At 41.0% G+C, this 18462-nt stretch overlaps 1 protein-coding gene across 2 annotated transcripts in view; it reads left to right on the top strand.

Moving 5' to 3' along the window:
- The window catches only part of C2CD2L (C2CD2 like), a 1057749-nt gene that overhangs the window by 781665 nt on the left and 257622 nt on the right, over positions 1 to 18462 (top strand). For both annotated transcript variants that reach the window (XM_044080867.1, XM_044080868.1), the window contains exon 9: positions 7270 to 7397. In XM_044080867.1, coding sequence (XP_043936802.1) covers positions 7270 to 7397 — 128 coding nt within the window. The remainder of the gene's footprint in view (positions 1 to 7269; positions 7398 to 18462) is intronic.

Below are 18462 nucleotides of genomic sequence, written 5' to 3' on the forward strand. Positions count from 1 at the left end.
TGTTTTGGAAAAACTCACACTGCCTCCCTTCGAGCCAGCATCAACAGCAGATATAAAATTCTTATCCTGGAAAACAGCTCTGCTCCTAGCAATAACCTCTGCAAGACGAGTCTCAGAGCTACAAGCACTCATGGCTGTGGAACCTTTCATCATTTTCCATCCAGACAGGGTTTCCCTAAGGACAAACCCTACATTTATGCCTAAGGTGGAGCCCAGTGTGGCCATTAACCAAACCATTCACTTGCCAACATTTTATCCTAATCCACAGAACAAGGGTGAGAATATTCTGCATTCTTTGGACATACACAGGCAGCTAAGATTCTACTTGGACAGAACTAAAGATTTCAGAAAAACTGAGCAACTTTTGGTGTCATATGCTGCAGGTTCACAGGGAAAGGCTATCTCAAAACAGACTATTTCTAAATGGATAGGCCATTGCATCCATTTCTGCTATTTACAACATGGCAAATCAGTGCCTAAGGACATTAGGCCTCATTCCACCTGAGCAGCAGCCACTTCAGCAGCCTTCCTCAGAGGAGTACCAACCAAAGATATCTTAGAGGCTGCAACTTGGAGTTCAGTGCACACTTTCACAAAGCACTACCATTTACCTCTATATTCTAACTCCAGGGCAGGCTTTGCCACTGCAGTTCTGCAGGGCCTCATAGCCTCTCCAAATCCTATTTAGACCAGCCACCCTACCTCAGCTTTGGGATTCAACCCAAGAGTAATGACTGCAACAGTGAAACATGATGAACATAGTACAGTTGTGTACCTACCATAAATGTAGATGTTCGAGTGTATTCACTGTTGCAGTCCAGGTTACCCACCCACCATCCCCCCTTTCCTTTGTGAGACTTATCTACACTTCTCTATATTTGCTTGTAGATGAAGGACATGTTATTTTTGAGCATGTATTTTTATTGGCATATTCTTTCAGCCTTCCAATTTAGGGGCACCCGATATCTGGGGCAAGAAAAACTGAAGAAAATGGCATTGGCTGCTTCTTTTATACCCCTGGCGCACTGACGTCAGGGAATAGGCGACAGCAACCGACGCCGGACCTAGACTTTGGAATTGGGCCGACTATGGGTAGCCTGCTAGCAGGATAACCCAAGAGTAATGACTGCAACAGTGAATACACTCGAGCATCTACATTTATGGTAGGTACACAACTGTACTTTTCTTTGTCTCCTGTGAATGTAAGAGAAAAGGAAAACCAGTGTCAAAGCAAACAGCTTCCAGATGTTTGTCTTGTGCTGTTTCTTTTTGTTACTGTCATCATAACATATCACTTCACAACATGGTTAGGGCTCTTTCTACTCTGATTTTGGCTTCATCTTTGGCTTTCTGGAAAGGGGTGGATGCTAAACATATTCTAGAGGCATCAACTTGTTCTGTATTTATTTTTGCAATGCATTACAAACCAAATTAATTTTCCAAGTCCAGAACAGGTTTTGCCATGACCAGTCTCCAGAGGCTCCTAGATTTTTGAACTTTTCCTCCTCCATACACTTTACTAAGCTATAGTAATCTATCCTAATACATTAATGCTCTATTAGACCATCTACTGTTAGGGTAGGTTTTCATGCATAACTGTACTTTTTACATCAGTACTGCCTTGAGAGTCTGAACTATTATCCCAGACATGTTATTCAGCTTTTCACTGCTGTGGCTTTCCTGAACAGACCCTTTCTTTTCCTCCTTGTAGTATGGCTCATCTGTATGTACATAGGGAACAGGAAAGCTCTAGCCTGAATTACACTGATATGCAAGTAATCTCTGTGTTATCCCCGAAGTCTCAAACAACCCACTAAACAAGTATAGTGGGACCAAAAAGAAAATGGTGCAAGAAACTTCTCTGTGGATTATTTTCAATCCATTTACATCTAGTTAATCACTGTATGTTAATCTGATCAGATAATGGTAGCAGAAGTAGCAAACTTAAACTCGTCCTAAGTCAAAAAATAATAAAAAAAATATAGAATTTGAAATATTATACATAATTACTAAGTATTCAAAAGTAATCCAAGCAGGGTAGGCAGTCTGTTTCCAGTCGAAAATCCTTTAAGTACATAGACAAGTGACCCAAGTAAAACAAAAATAACAGAGTAATAATTTCCTCACAAGCTTTCTAACTATATGTATACTTTTTATCAGGCAAGGGTGTGGTTTATTGTGCTGTAAAACAAAGTGTTGTTGGTATACATGTTAAATTCACATCCCTTCCCCCATCAGTGTGACATTCGAGTTGGTCCTGCCCTACTTAGTAGCTGTCATAATATAACTCTTATGTACTTATAAATAAAATTAATAATGATGTGGTACCTCTTCTTTAACCAGATTATTAAGTCTGTGATTTTATCCAAGACAGTATACTACATGGCTGAAAATATATAAACCCTAGACCATATGGTAGTTGAAAAATTCATATAAATATATACATATACACTTTGCATGCAAAAAAAATCTGTTGTAAAAATGATATTCTATTTCCACAACCTTTTGTTAACAAAGATCGCTTTCATCCTTCTAGACTTCTTAAGGTCTGTGTACAAGAACCCTCAAAAACTATCTACAAAAATATTATTGTATAATTAGTTAGTATTGTTATTACACATCATTTTGAATAAAGTGGGGAAAAAGAACAAGAAAAAGAAAAAATGTATGATGATGGAAACAAAAATATATACTTAAATTAAAACTGATTTAACATGGTATTTAAAACCAACTGGAAGAATAAAATAAAATAAAATTAGTCATGTTAAATAATGTGGCAATTTTCTAAGTTCCAGTGCACTTTTAAATGAACAGCAAGACTAGTGCAGGGGTGACTGTAACACTACAAAAGTAATTTACAGGGCACAGTGCAATGAATGTGACCCATTTTATGTGGGCAAGACTGTAAATAAACCTAAGCACATAATTTCATGTCATCTGGCAGAAATCCACTCTGGATGTAAAAATAATGCACTAGCCAAACACTTTGCTCTTCATAAAAGACAAACAGGTTTCAGATACTGGATTGCATAGACATGGGTGATCTTGAAGGATACATCCTGAATATGCTAGAGAAACGTGAACTCATTGGCAATTAAAGCTGAATTATTTTAGGAAACCTGGACTAAACTACTACAGTTCACTTAAAACTGAACTGGAACTTAGAAAATTGCCACATTGTTTACATGACTCATTTTATTTTATTCTTCCAGTTGGTTTTAAATACCATGTTAAATCAGTTTTAATTTAAGTATATATTTTTTCCCCATCATCATACATTTTTTTCTTTTTCTTGTTCTTTTTTCCCCACTTTATTCAAAATGATGTGTAATAACAATACTAATTATACAATGTAGATAGTTTTTAGGGTTCTTGTACACAGACCTGGAGAAGTCTAGAAGGATGAAACGATCTTTGTTAACAATAAGTTATAGAAATAGAAAAGGATTTTTACAATGGATTTTTTACATGCAAAGTGTATATGTATATATTTATATATATTTTTAGATTTCCATATTGTCTAATGTTTATATATTTCTAGCCATGTAATATATTGTCTTGGATAAAATCACAGACTTAATAATCTGGTTAAATAAGAGGTACCACATCATTATTAATTTTGTTTAAAGTACATAAGGCTTATATTCTTATGACAGCTATTAAGTAGGGGACGGCCAGCTCGAATGTCACACTGATGGGGAAAGGGATGTGAATTTAACATGTATACCAATGACACATTGTTTTACAGCACACTAAACCACTCCCTTGCCTGATAAAAAGTATATATATATATATATATATATAGAGAGAGAGAGAGAGAGAGAGTTAGAAAGCTTGTGAGGAAATTATTACTCTGTTAGTTTTGTTTTACTTGGATTGCTTGTCTGTGTACTTAATAAAGGATTTTCGACTGGAAACGGACTGCCTACCCTGCTTGGATTACTTTTGAATACTTAGTAATTCTGTAAAATATTTCAAGTTATATATTTTTTATTTGACTTGGGGCGAATTTAAGTTTGCTACTTCTATTACCATTATCTAATCTGATTAATGTACAGTGATTAACTGGATATATATGGATTGAAAATCTTCCACACAGAGAAGTTTCTTGTTTTTTTTTTTTTTTTAATTACACTGAAATGAAGACATTGATTTCAAGAGGGTTAAAATAAATTACACCAAGACCACATCATTAGATCATTTTAGAGAAGCTAGAAATCTTGCTGTAAACATGTTTCTCCAAAACTAAATAGTTTTTAAACTACAAATGAACTTGCTGCTACAGCAGTCCTTAAAATTCTGGTTGGGAATTAACCACTTACTTGACAAAACAGTGTAAAGTAATCTGTTTCTGGTTCCCTTTTTCTGAAGTAGATCAGGTGCTTAGCATGTTGTTTGACAATATTAGCCCCAAGATTTGCCCAGACTTCAGGTACTGACGCTTCATACACTTCAGCAGTCCAGTATGTTTTATCCGAACTCAACTTTTATGAAGCTACTGTGCAGTTGTGGTACTATGCTGCATCCATGATTTTCTGACTATTTATAACATTGATTAATCGTTCTGTTTCAGAAAGGTATATTCTAAGATCTGGAAGCTGGGCAATTATTTTTAATTCTACACAAGTTGAATCTGTCACATGTAGTCAGATGTTTCACTCTGGTAACCTTAGTATGCTCTAACTCTAGAGTCCTGGAAAATGTTTTCATACTCAGCTAGTATAGTTCATGAACACTGGTAACAATCTCTGCATTCCAGCATAGTTTCAGACCATGCCATGGTACAGAAACTGCTCTCTTTGAAGTGTTTGACTATGTTGTTGGTGCTTTGTTTCTTGATGTACTCAAGGCCTTCAGCACTTTTTTAACACTTTTAAAATTATCACTTAGGACACAGACAAGCATATATTAATAGAAAATTAAACAAACCATTTTAACATTCCCCATGTAAATACAATATACATCACACATATTTTCTTTGCTACTATCATCAGTCCAACATTGCAAAAAAATTGCTGAATTCCTGTCTTCTCTCATACCTCACTCCTCCTGCCCTGAACATTATTATCCATGTATTGTTTCCACAATTTCCATTTACTTCTATGTATGCTCCTTCCTTATCGTAAAGATTCCTCTTCCAGCTCCTTTATCTCCTTTAAAAATATTCAGTACCTCTAATATAGTTGGTGTAGACTTTGATTTACATGTTCTAGTAATTGCTTTTTTGGCAGCCAACTGAATTAAACTTAATATGTCTAGGCGCTTTTTGGATTCTGTATCCCAGCTCAAAAAATAATTTCCTTACTTACAGCCATTTGCTCAACCAGTATTTCTGATAGAGTACTCTGTAGGGAATTTTTAAAATCTCCCAACTCATCATTACACTCCCAAAATGTATGTTCCCATCTACCTCTTTTGTCTCCACCACACCTCCCAAATTTGCTTTCTACCGGAGAAAAAAAATTCATTGAAGTCTGTGTGGGATATAAAAATACATATTCAAAGATTTCCAAAGATCCTAAACCCTGTGGACTGGGTTGCGTACTTGGGAGTCATATATATGTCTTCCTATTGTTTTCCTGTAAGTTGTGTTTTTAGTCTCTTGTTCCCAAGCTTTTATAACCTCCTCTGATTCTTAAGAGTTATCATGCAATATTTTATGTGCCCTACTAACTATCCCTTTTTTAACAGCTGCTTCTGTTCTAGATTCAGCTAAATACTCTACCAGAGCAGGTCTTCAATTTAAAATTTCCCTATCCCCTTCTTTTTGCCTGTACTCTGAAATCAAGCCCTGTTAGGGAAGGCAGCCCTAGACTGCTGTCCAAATATCTTCTTGGCCTCATCCAACTCTGTTACCTTTCCTGCTTTAGTTATTTCCTCCCAATATCTTGGTTCCTTTGTCAGGTTTCGTCAGTGAATTCCAGCCCCCTCTTGCCTGTTTTTTGTACTTGCAGTCATCCCTATTGGCAAAATGTCATTTCTCTCTTATTGACTTAGTTCTTAGAATGCTTTCTGCTACTTTATGAATATATTATTCTGTATGGTTGCTCAGGCCTTCAGTACCTTTGTTCAAAACTTCCTTTGGGTTTATTTGAAAATACATCTCTGTCAGCCGTGAACTTGAATACTTTTCTTTTAGGTGCATGAAATGCAATTTCATTTTGTCAGGCATTCTCTATCTCCCTCAGTGTTAGTACCTTATCATCTCTGTGCTTGGCCTGTTGATGTTTATATCCATTGTCAGTAACAGTGCAGCTCACTATGATGAACCTGGATAATTTAAATTAATTGGTGATTCTACCATCCTCTGCCCTGCCATGGTCACAGTTGTCTGTGCTGAAAAGGAATTACAGAAAAATGTCAGCATTTGGGAGTGCTTATGCAGTTCCTGCATATTTCTTTAATGCCAAATGGACACCGTTTGTGCGTATAAAACTTCTTCCAGTACTGTCTTAACACTTTCTCTGTTAATCTGGACAATATTACTTTTTGAGATGTTCTTCAAACTAAGCTGTTTAGACTGCTACAGAACTCAGGTCTGATGTACAAATAAAAAGTGCCATATCCAAGACAAAAAGGTAGCAGAGGATACCATATCAGGAAAATCTTTCATGAATAAAAATACCTGTTTTACAAGAGCTTTTTTTGCTTCTTGGTCTTTATGTCTGTCACACCTACGATTAGTACTAGAATAGTGAAGCAATTCCAAAAAAGAATATTGAATCAATTTGAACAGACCTATAATAAAGTTCAGCATTTGTATCAGGCTTGTTATCTGAAGAATATCCATTTGAAGCTTTGATAACTGCTAACTGACTAGAGTAGCAACATTAGCTTATATTAAGTCAACCCAGGTTAGGACATTACGAATTTTCACAAATATCTTTCTTTGGATCATAGACTGGCCTGCTTTTAGTACCCCCACCCGGCACTGATCTTTATGCACTTGCATACCATGAGTATCTATATTGAAAAAAAGGTTCAGGAAATGCCTAACTGGAACTTCATGATTAACAAATGCAAATAAATAAAAAAGTATTGAGTTTAGTGTATTCGTGCAGAACACTAAGCTAGTATCTTTAATTTGGCACTGTGTTAGAAAGAGGTTGGTTGTGGGCATTAAGGTTTATTGTGTCTTTCTTATATAGCTGTATCATAAAGTGCTCCATAAGATATGTAAGTGAGATAAAAGATAAGGTGAGATGTTGTGCCCCAGGTGCTGTGTTTACATTTGAATGAATTGAGAGTTGCTGCTTTTGTCTTCCCTAGGAGTCGTACTGGGGCAGACTACTGTACCTTTAAACTACTTTCAGAGACAGCCATGTGGGAGGCAGATCCGTTCCCTCACTGCAGGTGGCAGATTATCATCAACAACTGTAGAAGCCGTCTCACTGGAGGTAACATACCTGTTTTATTAGCTAAACATTGTGCTTACTGGAGGCAACATACTTGTGCTTACAAATAAGTGTCTTCGTTTGGATGATGGTGTGTTTTTTTTTTCTGTTATGTTTCATGTGGTTGTCAGTTATTCAGTCGAAGTTTGAACCAGCTACCTGATGCTTTGCTCAGGATGTCTAGACTAGGTGGCCTGCAGCTAATTCTCCACCCCCCCCCAAAAAAAAAAACACATGCATACATTCCAGTGGAGCTTTGTTGGGGGGATAAGAGTCTGAAATGAACCAGAAATCCACATTAGGGCTTTACATTATGGGTAATATTTGAAAGGAACAAGAAACATCTTTATTAAATTATCACTTCAGTTGCAAACATTATGCATTACAGACACAACTGAAACAACTCTAGTTGCAAACATTATACATCACTTACACAATCTAACCAGTAATTATCAGGTTAAGCGTTATACAGCTCATTCAAACCCTGACTTCTTTTAAACCTTGTTACTTCTCTGCATATATTGTTCCCACAGTTCCCATTTTTTGCTATGTAGTTTTCTCTTTCCTTTTTTTAAAGATCCCAATTCCAGTTGTTTTAACTCTGTTATTATCCTCACTACTTCTAGTAAAGTTGGTTTAGACTTTGATTTCCATTTTCTAGTAATTGCTTTTTTTTGGCAGTTACCATAATTAAACTCAGCAAGGCTTTATGATGCCTAGGCAATTCCGATTCCGTATCATAGCTCAAAAGAGCATCTCTGTAGTCAATACAATCTGCCCAGTATCCCCGACAGAGCTGTCCACAGGGAATCCTTAGTCTGACAACTCATTACACTCCCAAAAAATGTATTCCCAACCACCTCTTTCTTCCCTGTCACACCTCCAACATTTGCTATTCACCTGAAGAAACATTCTTTGGAGTCTACTTGGGGTATAAAGATACCTATGTAAACACATGCAAAGATCCAAAACCTTTTAGACTTTGTTGCATATTGGGGAGAGATATGTATGTCCCCCCCATTATTTATTTTTGAATTTCTTATCTAGTCTCTCTTCCCAATCCTTTCTAAGCTCCTCTGATTTGATTCTTATAGTTATCATGCAATATTTATATTATGTACTAATTTATTCCTTTTTAATGGCGGTTTCTGTTTTAGATTGTATTAAAAATTCTACCAGTGCTGATCTTTCGTTTAAGCCCCCCCCCCCAAGTTATTTCTCTTTGCCTATACTCTGATCTCAATCTTTGATAGGGAAGGCAATCTCTAACATGCAGTCCAAATAAATTCTTGGCATCTTCCCATTCTATTACCTTTCCCTTGCTAGTTATTTGCTCCCAATACCTTGGTTCCTTTGCCAGTTTTCTCCAATAAATTCCAGCCCCCTCCTGCCTATTTTCTGTATCCCTAACTGCAGTCATTCCTATCAACAGAATCTCTTTTCTCCATTCTCATGCTGGTTTAGTTCTTAAAATGTTCCCTGCTGTTTTATGAATATAACATTCTGTATGATTGTTGTCGTTCTCCTCAAGAGTCTCTATTCAAAATCCCAGTCTCTCCTTGTTTCTTGAGCTTCCCCCTGTATCATCATCCCTTTCCACTTTGAATTATAGTTTTCTGCTTGTGCTATGTATAAGAGCCTTAACTGCATTGCTCTAAAATACCCCCTCAAATTGGGTAATCCTAGTCTGCCTTGTTCTATTGGAAGAATCAGCTTATTCCAGTTGATCCATTCCATCTTCCTCTCCCAGATAAAATCCTTCAGCTGTTTTTCAATTGCTCTCCACAGCTTCTCCTTTGGTTGATTAAAAATATGGAATAGACTTCCCGTACATGTCAAGTGGAGTTGCCTCACTGGCCCTCTTCAAGAGGAATCTTGATGAGTGGATGGGAAATAGAAAATTAATTCAGGGGATCACTCCAGTGGCTCTACTTGACAGAGGCACTGGGAACTAAGGTCGGGTGGCACGATGCCAGGGTAATCCTATGGGCTAGGCTTGTAAAGGCTCCAGGGCCATTAGCCTAGTACACACCTATGAATCTATGAATCAACGTTAAGTTGTCAATCTCGCCTTCATTCTTGCTTGATGGGTTCGGAGCCGATCCCTCGGCTCCGACTCGGCACTTGCTAAGCTCGAGAGTCACTTTTACCAGCTCGAGGCAGCCCCATATCCCATGATGCAAGGCGGTAAGTACCCAGATCTCGTTTGCCGCTTCGCTTAGGAGGTCTTCTTTTTACCAGCTCCTGGTAAGTTGTTCACTTTTGTGATATTTAAGCCCCTTTTTAGTCAAAAACCTTTTATTGATAGTTTTTAAGTTTAATTTGTACCTTTTCTGACAGAAATTCCCTGTCTCCTTTAATTTTTTTTGTTAGTCAATCTTTTCCCTATCCCATCCCCCCCCTGTTAGGGTGTGTGTGTTGGTTTATAGAATACCTTTTGGTATTTTATTTAACTTAATTTTGACTGGTGTGTGTGTGTGTGTGTGTTTTTCAGCACCATGTCAAAGGAGAGGGTCTCAGGTTTTAAGAAGTGTGACTCGTGCTGTCAGAAGATGTCTCTGACAGACGGTCACACTTCTTGCCTGTATTGTCTGGGCCCTCTTCACCTGCAGGACTCCTGTGCTATTTGTCACTCCTTCAGCCAGAGAGTCCTGCAGGAGAGACGGAATAAACTGATTCTTAGGGGCCTTCTTAAGCCGGAGGGCTCTCCGGCTAAGTCGGCTCCACCAAAATCAGTAAAACCTTCCAAGGCCCAGGCTTCTGTATCTAAGCCTGCGGCCTCGGCTCTGACTGCATTGAGTCGAGATCGGCTCGGCTGGAGCCGATTCTAGCTGACAAAGCTTTCGGCACCGATGGCTATCGGTGCCGAATCTGTATTGACCGCCGATGTCGGCTCCGATCGGCTCCGACACCCATGTGGCACAGGCATCGGTGTCGGCTCCGATCGGCTCCGACACCGTTACTTTGGTGGCTGTATCGGCTCCGGCTGGAGCCGATACATCGAGCTTCCTGTCGGCTCCGAGGTCGGCTCCGACAGGATCTATTGTATCGGCTCCGATGGCTCATTCCAGGAAGAGGTCGAGGTCTCCTTCCTTGGAGCCGATACTTTCGCCCGGCTTCACCTCTTCTATCGGAACGGAGCCATCGGAGCCGATCTTCAAGGTCATCCAGGTTGTCAGATCATGACCTAGAGAGAGTGGTCAGTAGATTACTCAAGTCACAGGTACTGGCCCAAATGTTACACAGTCCGTCTCAACAGGCGACTGTTGGTCCACACCCCTTACAGTTCCTCCTTCAACTCTACTCCAGAGCTTGGAGTTGGAGTCTTCGGAATGGTTACTGCTACGGCTGGAGGACGGATACCCCTTCTGTTCCTTCAGCCTCTACTCTTATCTCCTCTTCGAGACCTTCCTTAGAGGGATTCGGTGGTCGGGCTTCCATGGTCTCCTCCGAGGGGGTGAGTGGCATCGGACCCTTGTCCGAACCCGCTCTTCCCCTTGGAGCCTCGGCCTTGGTGAGCTCGGCTCCGACATCTGCCTCGGAGACTTCCCTTGCGGTGGTCCCTGGAGTTCCTAGCTCTTCGGAGCGGGTTCTCTCGGACCTGCCTGGGAGGGGAGCATTCGAGGTGATGAAGAGTGTACTGGCCACTGGTATCAGTCAGCAGTCTGTTCCCGTAGCTCCTCCCTCTATAGTACCTGTTGACATCTCTGCCACTTCTCTTGCTACAGGACCCAGAGATCCTCCGCCTCAGGTTTCCCCATTGGGAATGTGCCCCTCTTCCGAGGATTCTCCTGATGTTTCGGGAGATCCTCCTAGGAAGAGGACTTGTAAGAGGAAGCATGTAGACTCCCCGAGTCTGTCACTTGGATACTGACTTTGATGAGTCAGAGGGATCCCTAGATCCCCTCTGAGGATGTCTCCTTCTCAGACATCCTAGAACTTCTGAAACAGAGGGAAACTGGCCCACCAACAATCCCTCTGAGGATGAGTCAGTATACCTAGAGGCGTTTGGATCTCGGCCCTCCACCTCCTGGGTATCTCCGCCTTCGACCCCCTTATGCAGGTGATTGCACGAAGGCGGCAGCTCCTGACTCTGTAGAGCCAGTCCCTAGGAGGCCTTCAAAATTTATCACTGCCCGGCGACAAACAATTCCTTACTAAGGGTGTCCCGCTGATGCCATGTTGGTGGCTGCGGCCACCAAAAGGAACTTGCAGATCCTTCCGTGCCGTCCATCCTCCTAATAAGGACTCTAGGACCATGGATAGGTACGGTGGCGGATGTTTTCCTCAGCGACCTTTGCTATGCGTCGCTGAATTACCTATGTCACTTCACCAGACTCCAAAGGGATATCCTGAAGGAGCTGGGAGAAGTAGTTCAGGATCCTACAGCTGCAGGGGCTCAAGAAAAATTGCTTCTCAGCTAGGAACCCTCAATTCCATTGCAAACTCCTCCATGCGGCTAATATCTTATGCTGCGGATGGAGCGAGTAGAGCTGCAGGCACAGGTGTGGCTCTTAGACGCCAAGCCTGGATGCGGCTATGTGATTTTATGGATCCCTTTAAGGCGTCCTTCACAAATTCTCCCTTTGATGGGTCAGCTTTGTTTGGCCCTCAGGTGAAGGAAACCTTGACCAGGTGCGAGCAGGACGGCAAGACTCTTTCTGCTGTTGGAGTCCATTTTTCCACCCCTTCTAGGCCTTATCCCAAAGGACAGAAGGGCGGGAAGATGTGGTTCCGTAAATCCCAAGGAGTCACGCCGGATTCACGTGGTCAGTTTACCCCTAGAGGCAGAGGGGTAACAATAACAGACGCCGCTCTAGAGGCAGAGGGGTCCAAGAACCAGGGAAACAGGGAGCCTCTCTCTGACAAGCCCTTTCAGCATCCCTGAGGTGTTGCCCGGCTGTCCCTCCTTGGAGGCAGTCGGGGAAGATTATCACTGTACCCAGAAGCCTGGCATTCCCTCACTCAAGACAGATGGGTACAGTCGATCATATCCAAGGGTTACATAATTCCTTTCGAGGAAAGTCCTTTCCCTCAAATTCCCTTCCAGATGTACCACCGGTCTAAGGGACATTGCAGAGTTAGAAATCAAAACTACTGCAAAAAAGAGCCATTCAGCCAGTTACAATAAACCATTCAGAGCCCGGAATCTACTCAAGGTTCTTTTTGGTCCCCAAAAAGACGGGAGACTGGAGACCAATATTGGATCTCAGCAGACTCAACAAGTCTGTTAGGAAGACAAGATTCCGAATGGTCACTCTTCAGTCAATTCTGCCCTTCTTACAGAAGGACAACTGGATGTGCTCAATAGATCTTCAGGATGCGTACTATCACATCAAAATTCACAGACGCTCCAGGAGATTTCTCCACTTTCGGCTGGGGTCCAGTCATTTCCAGTTCAGAGCCCTGCCCTTTGGTCTTACTACAGCCCCCAGAGTGTTCATCAAATGCATGGCAGTGGTCACGGCTCACCTGAGACGTCAAGGATTCCAGGTGTTTCCGTATCTCGACGACTGGCTCCTGTCAGCCACCACCAGGCATCAGCTTATACAAGCCAGGGATTACACAATAGACCTTTGTTCTCATTTGGGCATCTCAATCAACTTCGAAAAGTCATCCTTATCGCCCTGCCAGTCTATTACCTTCATAGGCGCAAACTTAAACACTATTCGGATGTCAGCTACCCTTACAGAACAAAGAGTTTCAGACATTCAGACTCATGTCAGGATCATTCTGGCCGGCAAGAAAATACAGGCCAGAATGGTTCTAAAGGTATTAGGTCTCATGACTGCGGCCATTACTCTTCTTCCCCTGGCTCGTTTCTACATGCGCCTTCTTCAGTGGATGCTGTTCACACAGTGGTCATACCAGCAACTTCCAATGCGTCACCAGATTCTGGTGACACAGACATGCAAAGAGCATCTTGCTTGGTGGATCACATCGTCTCAGGTTCACCAAGGCAGGTGCTTTGTACCTCCGTCCCCGATAGCCACTGTCACCACGGATGCCTCCCTGATCGGGTGGGGGTCATTATCAGGGCAGGATGGTTCATGGGGCGTGGCAACCGTTCGAGTACCATCTGCACATAAATGTCCTGGAGATGAGAGCAGTGCTTTTAACGTTGCAAGCCCTCAACGACTTTCTTCCCGTAGGGACAATTGCAGTCCACACAGACAACATGTCTGTAGTTTGGTATATCAACAAACAGGGCGGAACCAAGTCCTACCCCTTGTGTCGAGAAGCGCTCAGACTTTGGCAATGGGCGATCTCCTCTCATCGGTTTCTGGTAGCAACGCATATCCCTGGGAAAACCAACATTATAGCGGACAGATTGAGCAGAGCTATCCTCATGCCTCACGAGTGGTCTCTCAAGCAATCTATAGCGGAAGAGATTTTTCTGGAATGGGGTCGTCCATGTTGCGATCTTTTGCTACTCCCCAAAACAGCAAATGTCCAGACTTCTTCAGCCTCTTCCCTCTATCAGGCCATCCCCAGAGGCGCTCTGACCCAGGATTGGCCCCAGGGACTTCTTTATGCCTTCCCTCCATTTCCTCTGATCCCTCAGGTGATCCAGAAAGCTACCGTTTGAGAGCCAAATTGATTCTCATTGCCCCTTACTGGCCTCGACAAGTTTGGTTCCCGTTCCTCCATCATCACCTTTTGGTGCAGCCGTGGCATCTGGACCCAGTGCCAGATCTACTGATTCACCAATCCGGTCAGCTGCACCGGTCAATCCCTTCTCTCAACCTCACAGCATGGTTGCTCCACTTCCTTCCTTAGCCAGGCTTCCTTTGATCTCTAACCCAGTTAGAGACATCATAGTAGCTTCACTAAAATCCTCTACCAGGAGGATTTACACAAGCAAATGGAACGTTTCTCTTATTGGGCTAAGGCCCAAAATATTGATCCTTTACTGCCCCTGTTCAGGCAGTTCTGGACTTCTTAGCAGAGATTTTTCATGCAGGCTCCTCTTCTTCCACAGTCAGAGTTCAATTGGCTGCTATTTCCAATTTTCATGTCGGGATAGCAGATCATAATATTATGTCCCATAGGCTCTGCAGGGCCTTCTTGAAGGGAATTTTCCTTCTAAAACCTCCAATCAGGAATCCTCCTCCTCAGTGGGATCTAAATTTAGTGCTGACATCCTTGATTCTTCCCCCCTTCGAGCCAGCTGTTTCTTGTTCCCTGAAATATCTTTCTTGGAAAACGTTATTTCTAGTGGCTATTACATCTGCCAGGAGGGTGTCTGAACTTCATGCTCTTTCGGTTCGACCCCCCTATTTGATTTTTCACAAAGACGGAGTATCTTTGAGAACTAACCCAACCTTTTTACCTAAGGTCGCTTCAAAGAACAATTTGAATCAATCCATTGATCTCCCGGTATTTTTCCCTAACTATTCAGACAGAGCTGAACAAAAGCTACATTATCTTGATGTCCATCGTCAACTTAGATATTATTTGGACAGAACAAAAAAATTTAGAAAATCTGATCAACTTTTTGTTTCCTATGCGGATAATAAAAAAGGCCTTCCTGTTTCTAAAGTGACTTTGTCCAGATGGCTTTCTTCGGTCATCACTGAAATTTATACGCTCAGGGGAAAACAGCTGTGCTCAAAACCTAAAGCACATTCAACTAGGAGTTTAGCTACTTCTACAGCTTTTCAAGCTAGACTTCCTTTGGACACTATTTGTGCAGCGGCCACTTGGGCTACTCCTCACACTTTTGTTTCCCATTACAAATTGGACTTGGCCTCCAGGGACAGAGCCAGTTTTGGCTCTACAGTCCTCAAGAGTTTGTTCCATTGAGCCACCCAGGATAGAGGTGCTAGGACGGTCCCATCAAGCAAGAATGAAGGCGAGATTGACAACTTAACATTAAGTTATGTACCTACCATAACGCGTTCCATGTTAGTTGTCTTCTCGCCTTCTTGCGACCCTCCCTCCTTCCCCCTGGCCTGGACAGACCTTGTATAAGAAACTATTATGCTAAAGACCATTCAGACCTGGTCCTTTTTCCATCTGTAAGTTTCTTCTTCCTTTGGGAAGTATTTTTATGCTTGGTGTTATTGCCCTTTGTCAACAAACGAGATCTGGGTACTTACCGCCTTGCATCATGGGATATGGGGCTGCCTCGAGCTGGTAAAAGTGACTCTCGAGCTTAGCAAGTGCCGAGTCGGAGCCGAGGGATCGGCTCCGAACCCATCAAGCAAGAAAGAAGGCGAGAGAAGACAACTAACATGGAACGTTATGGTAGGTACATAACTTCTTATTTATGACATAGGCAATCATACATTTGTACAAGTGAAAGCAAGCCACCTTTTTCTATTGGAAGGATCAACTTACCAACTTGACTCTTGCCCTCCTCCCTTCCCAGATAAAATCATTAAACTCTTTATTAATTGCTATCCACAACTTGTCCTCTAGTTGATAAAATTATGCCTGACCTGTGTATAAAACTAAATGGACTAAAAAACAGCTTTGTCAGTATCAACCCTTTCTGCTGGTAGGATTACACCTTTACTATTAAAGGTCTGGGCTGCTTTTTCATGGCCAGGTTTGGAGTATACACATAATGTGCCCTTTCAGTTAACAACTCCTGCTGTGGAATACCAGTCCAGTTGCGTATGTGTGCTTTCATAAAATTAGTACAATCTGTTCCTTGCAATTTCTCTTGTACAGCGAAAAATATCAGGTGTTTCCTACATTCTCTGTCCTTTAATTCTACCAATTCTGTAACATCTCTTCTTGAAGAATCTCGTATTCAGCCAGCCTTTTCTATTTTTTTCGACCACAGATTTTTTTACAATTTTCAGTTCATCCGAATATCTGTTTAAAGCTTCTTCTATTTTTTTTTTTTTTTTTGGAGTTGATATACTCCTTCAGTTTTTCATTTATTTTAGCCAGCTCTGAGCACATTTGACTTATTTTTCCTCTAGATTAATGGAAATCATGTATTGCACCAAAGCTGGAGCTTGGACTACTTTTTGCTGAACAGCTTCAGGATTCTTACCAGCCATTGTTTTCTTTTCACATTTTGTGACCGATTTTATTTTAGGTTCTCTGAATTTTTTTTATGGAATCTAGGCAGTGCAATTACTAGCCAGTTATGGAAATTTACCCAAAAAGACAAATTCATTGTCTCTCTTTTCTGAGTTTCTGTTTTCACATTAAGAGCTGAAATTAAGCTGTTACTCAGTGTACAGCCATCTTGAAAGTTCAGGTTATTCTACTGTTGTTCTGGAGTGGTGTTCTGCATGCATTCATCCTCCCTTCCCTGAGAGCTGTAGGTATACAGTGAAGGCATCTTACAGATGTACAAATTCTTTTTACATCCACCTAGTCTCCTTAACTGTCGATTGTGCATCTTTTTCAGATAGAACAGATTTGATTTCCAGTATGTAGTCATGAGTCAAAAAGTTTATTTAACTCTATTTAGTGAAAGTTTTTGCCACAGTACCGGTTTATTCTTGTGGCCTTGATCTTGAACTAGATTACATGCAGCATGATTTATCTCTTTTTATGAAAATTATTTGAGAATTCATGCTGTTTTAGGTGTTAGTTTTGTGCTATATTTCATTAATGCAAAATTAATACAGACAAACCTCAGTTTACACTGCATGCCTTACCATTGCCTATGTATATTATGATAGCCTTGAACCTAACAGCTATTTTATTATCACAGTACCCAATTGGAAAACTCTGATGTGTAATGTGATAGATTATTCATTAATATGACATATTATTTAAACATACCTGCTATTGCTATTGCTATTATGTATTTTATAGACAAAGTAATATGCATATAGCAACAAACACAGATTAAGTAAATTTTTGGGGAATAAATTGGTACACAGTTCAAGAAAATGCGTGATGTTCACCACAAGGACCATTACTACTGAGCATTTTTAGTATGAGCAGGAGAAACCAGAAGCAGGCATCAGTCTTCTAGGGATCTGTAGAGCCATTAGCTAACATAGCATGTTGTGTCTGTCTGCAGAAAGTCTAGCTGCAAAAGTAATAACCTTTGTCATCTGTAACCCCCCGTTATCTTCTGTTGTTTTTCCCACTGATGTGAATTGTCACCTACATTAGTTTGTAGTCAATTTCTTGATTGATCTAAGAGAAATGATAAGTAGTTTTTTGATCTGAAGTTGTCAATCTCCATTTTATCCTTGACCAAGGGGTTTGGTTCCGAGAATCGGAACTGTGTCGGCCATTTCTACAGCGCACACAGGCTAAAAACTCTCGATCTTCAACCCTACTCAAAATGCATCTCTACAAGTTACCTCAGATCTCATTTGCTGCTTTCCTGGACAGTCACGTTCATCTTGACTCTCGAGCTAAGTGTAGTTATTTACTGTTATTTCATATTTTCTAAGTTTATTTCTAAGTTTACTTCTTCTATTTTCCCTACCCCTTTCTTCTTACTTGCATAGCTCGTATTTACCATTGTTGGTAATTTCCCCTTTTCTATACACGTTGTGTACTTCTTTTTCTACCATTGTTGGTAGATTTCTCCCTTTCTGTACAATTTGGTGTATCCCCCCCCCCATTTTTTATAGTTCTCAAAAAATATTTTTTTCTTAACTTTTTTGTTGTTTGAAAGATTATGAGTGCTTGGATTGATTACTGTAACGGATTTAACCTTCTGTCATGTGGTGAGAGTGTAACATCCTTCTTAGTATGGCTGAAAAACCAGAGTACACCTCTGGCTTTAAGAAATGCCAGCATTGTGGCCACAAAATCCCTTTCTGTTGTCTACTGCTTGGGACCAAACCACCTACAGGAAGATTGTAGTATATGTCATGGATTTAGCCACAGAGCCTTAATGGAAATAAAAAAATAAGCTTATTTTAAAAGGTTTAATTCCAACTGCTTTCAATGAGGCCATATATGATGGAAAAAGCAAAACTGATATCTTGTTGCATTCCTCCTTTTCCTCTGGAAAGGCCAAGAAAAAGCATGTCTATACCATCTTCTCCAGTGGTAACAGTAAAAAAAGTGAAAACCTCAGTGCTAAAAAGCTTCTCGGCTCCGGCAGATGTTGATGCTGCAATGTCTTCATTGA

Source organism: Protopterus annectens, chromosome 8.part0, assembly GCF_019279795.1.
Source record: "Protopterus annectens isolate FY-2018-M chromosome 8.part0, PAN1.0, whole genome shotgun sequence".
NCBI lineage: Eukaryota > Metazoa > Chordata > Ceratodontiformes > Protopteridae > Protopterus > Protopterus annectens.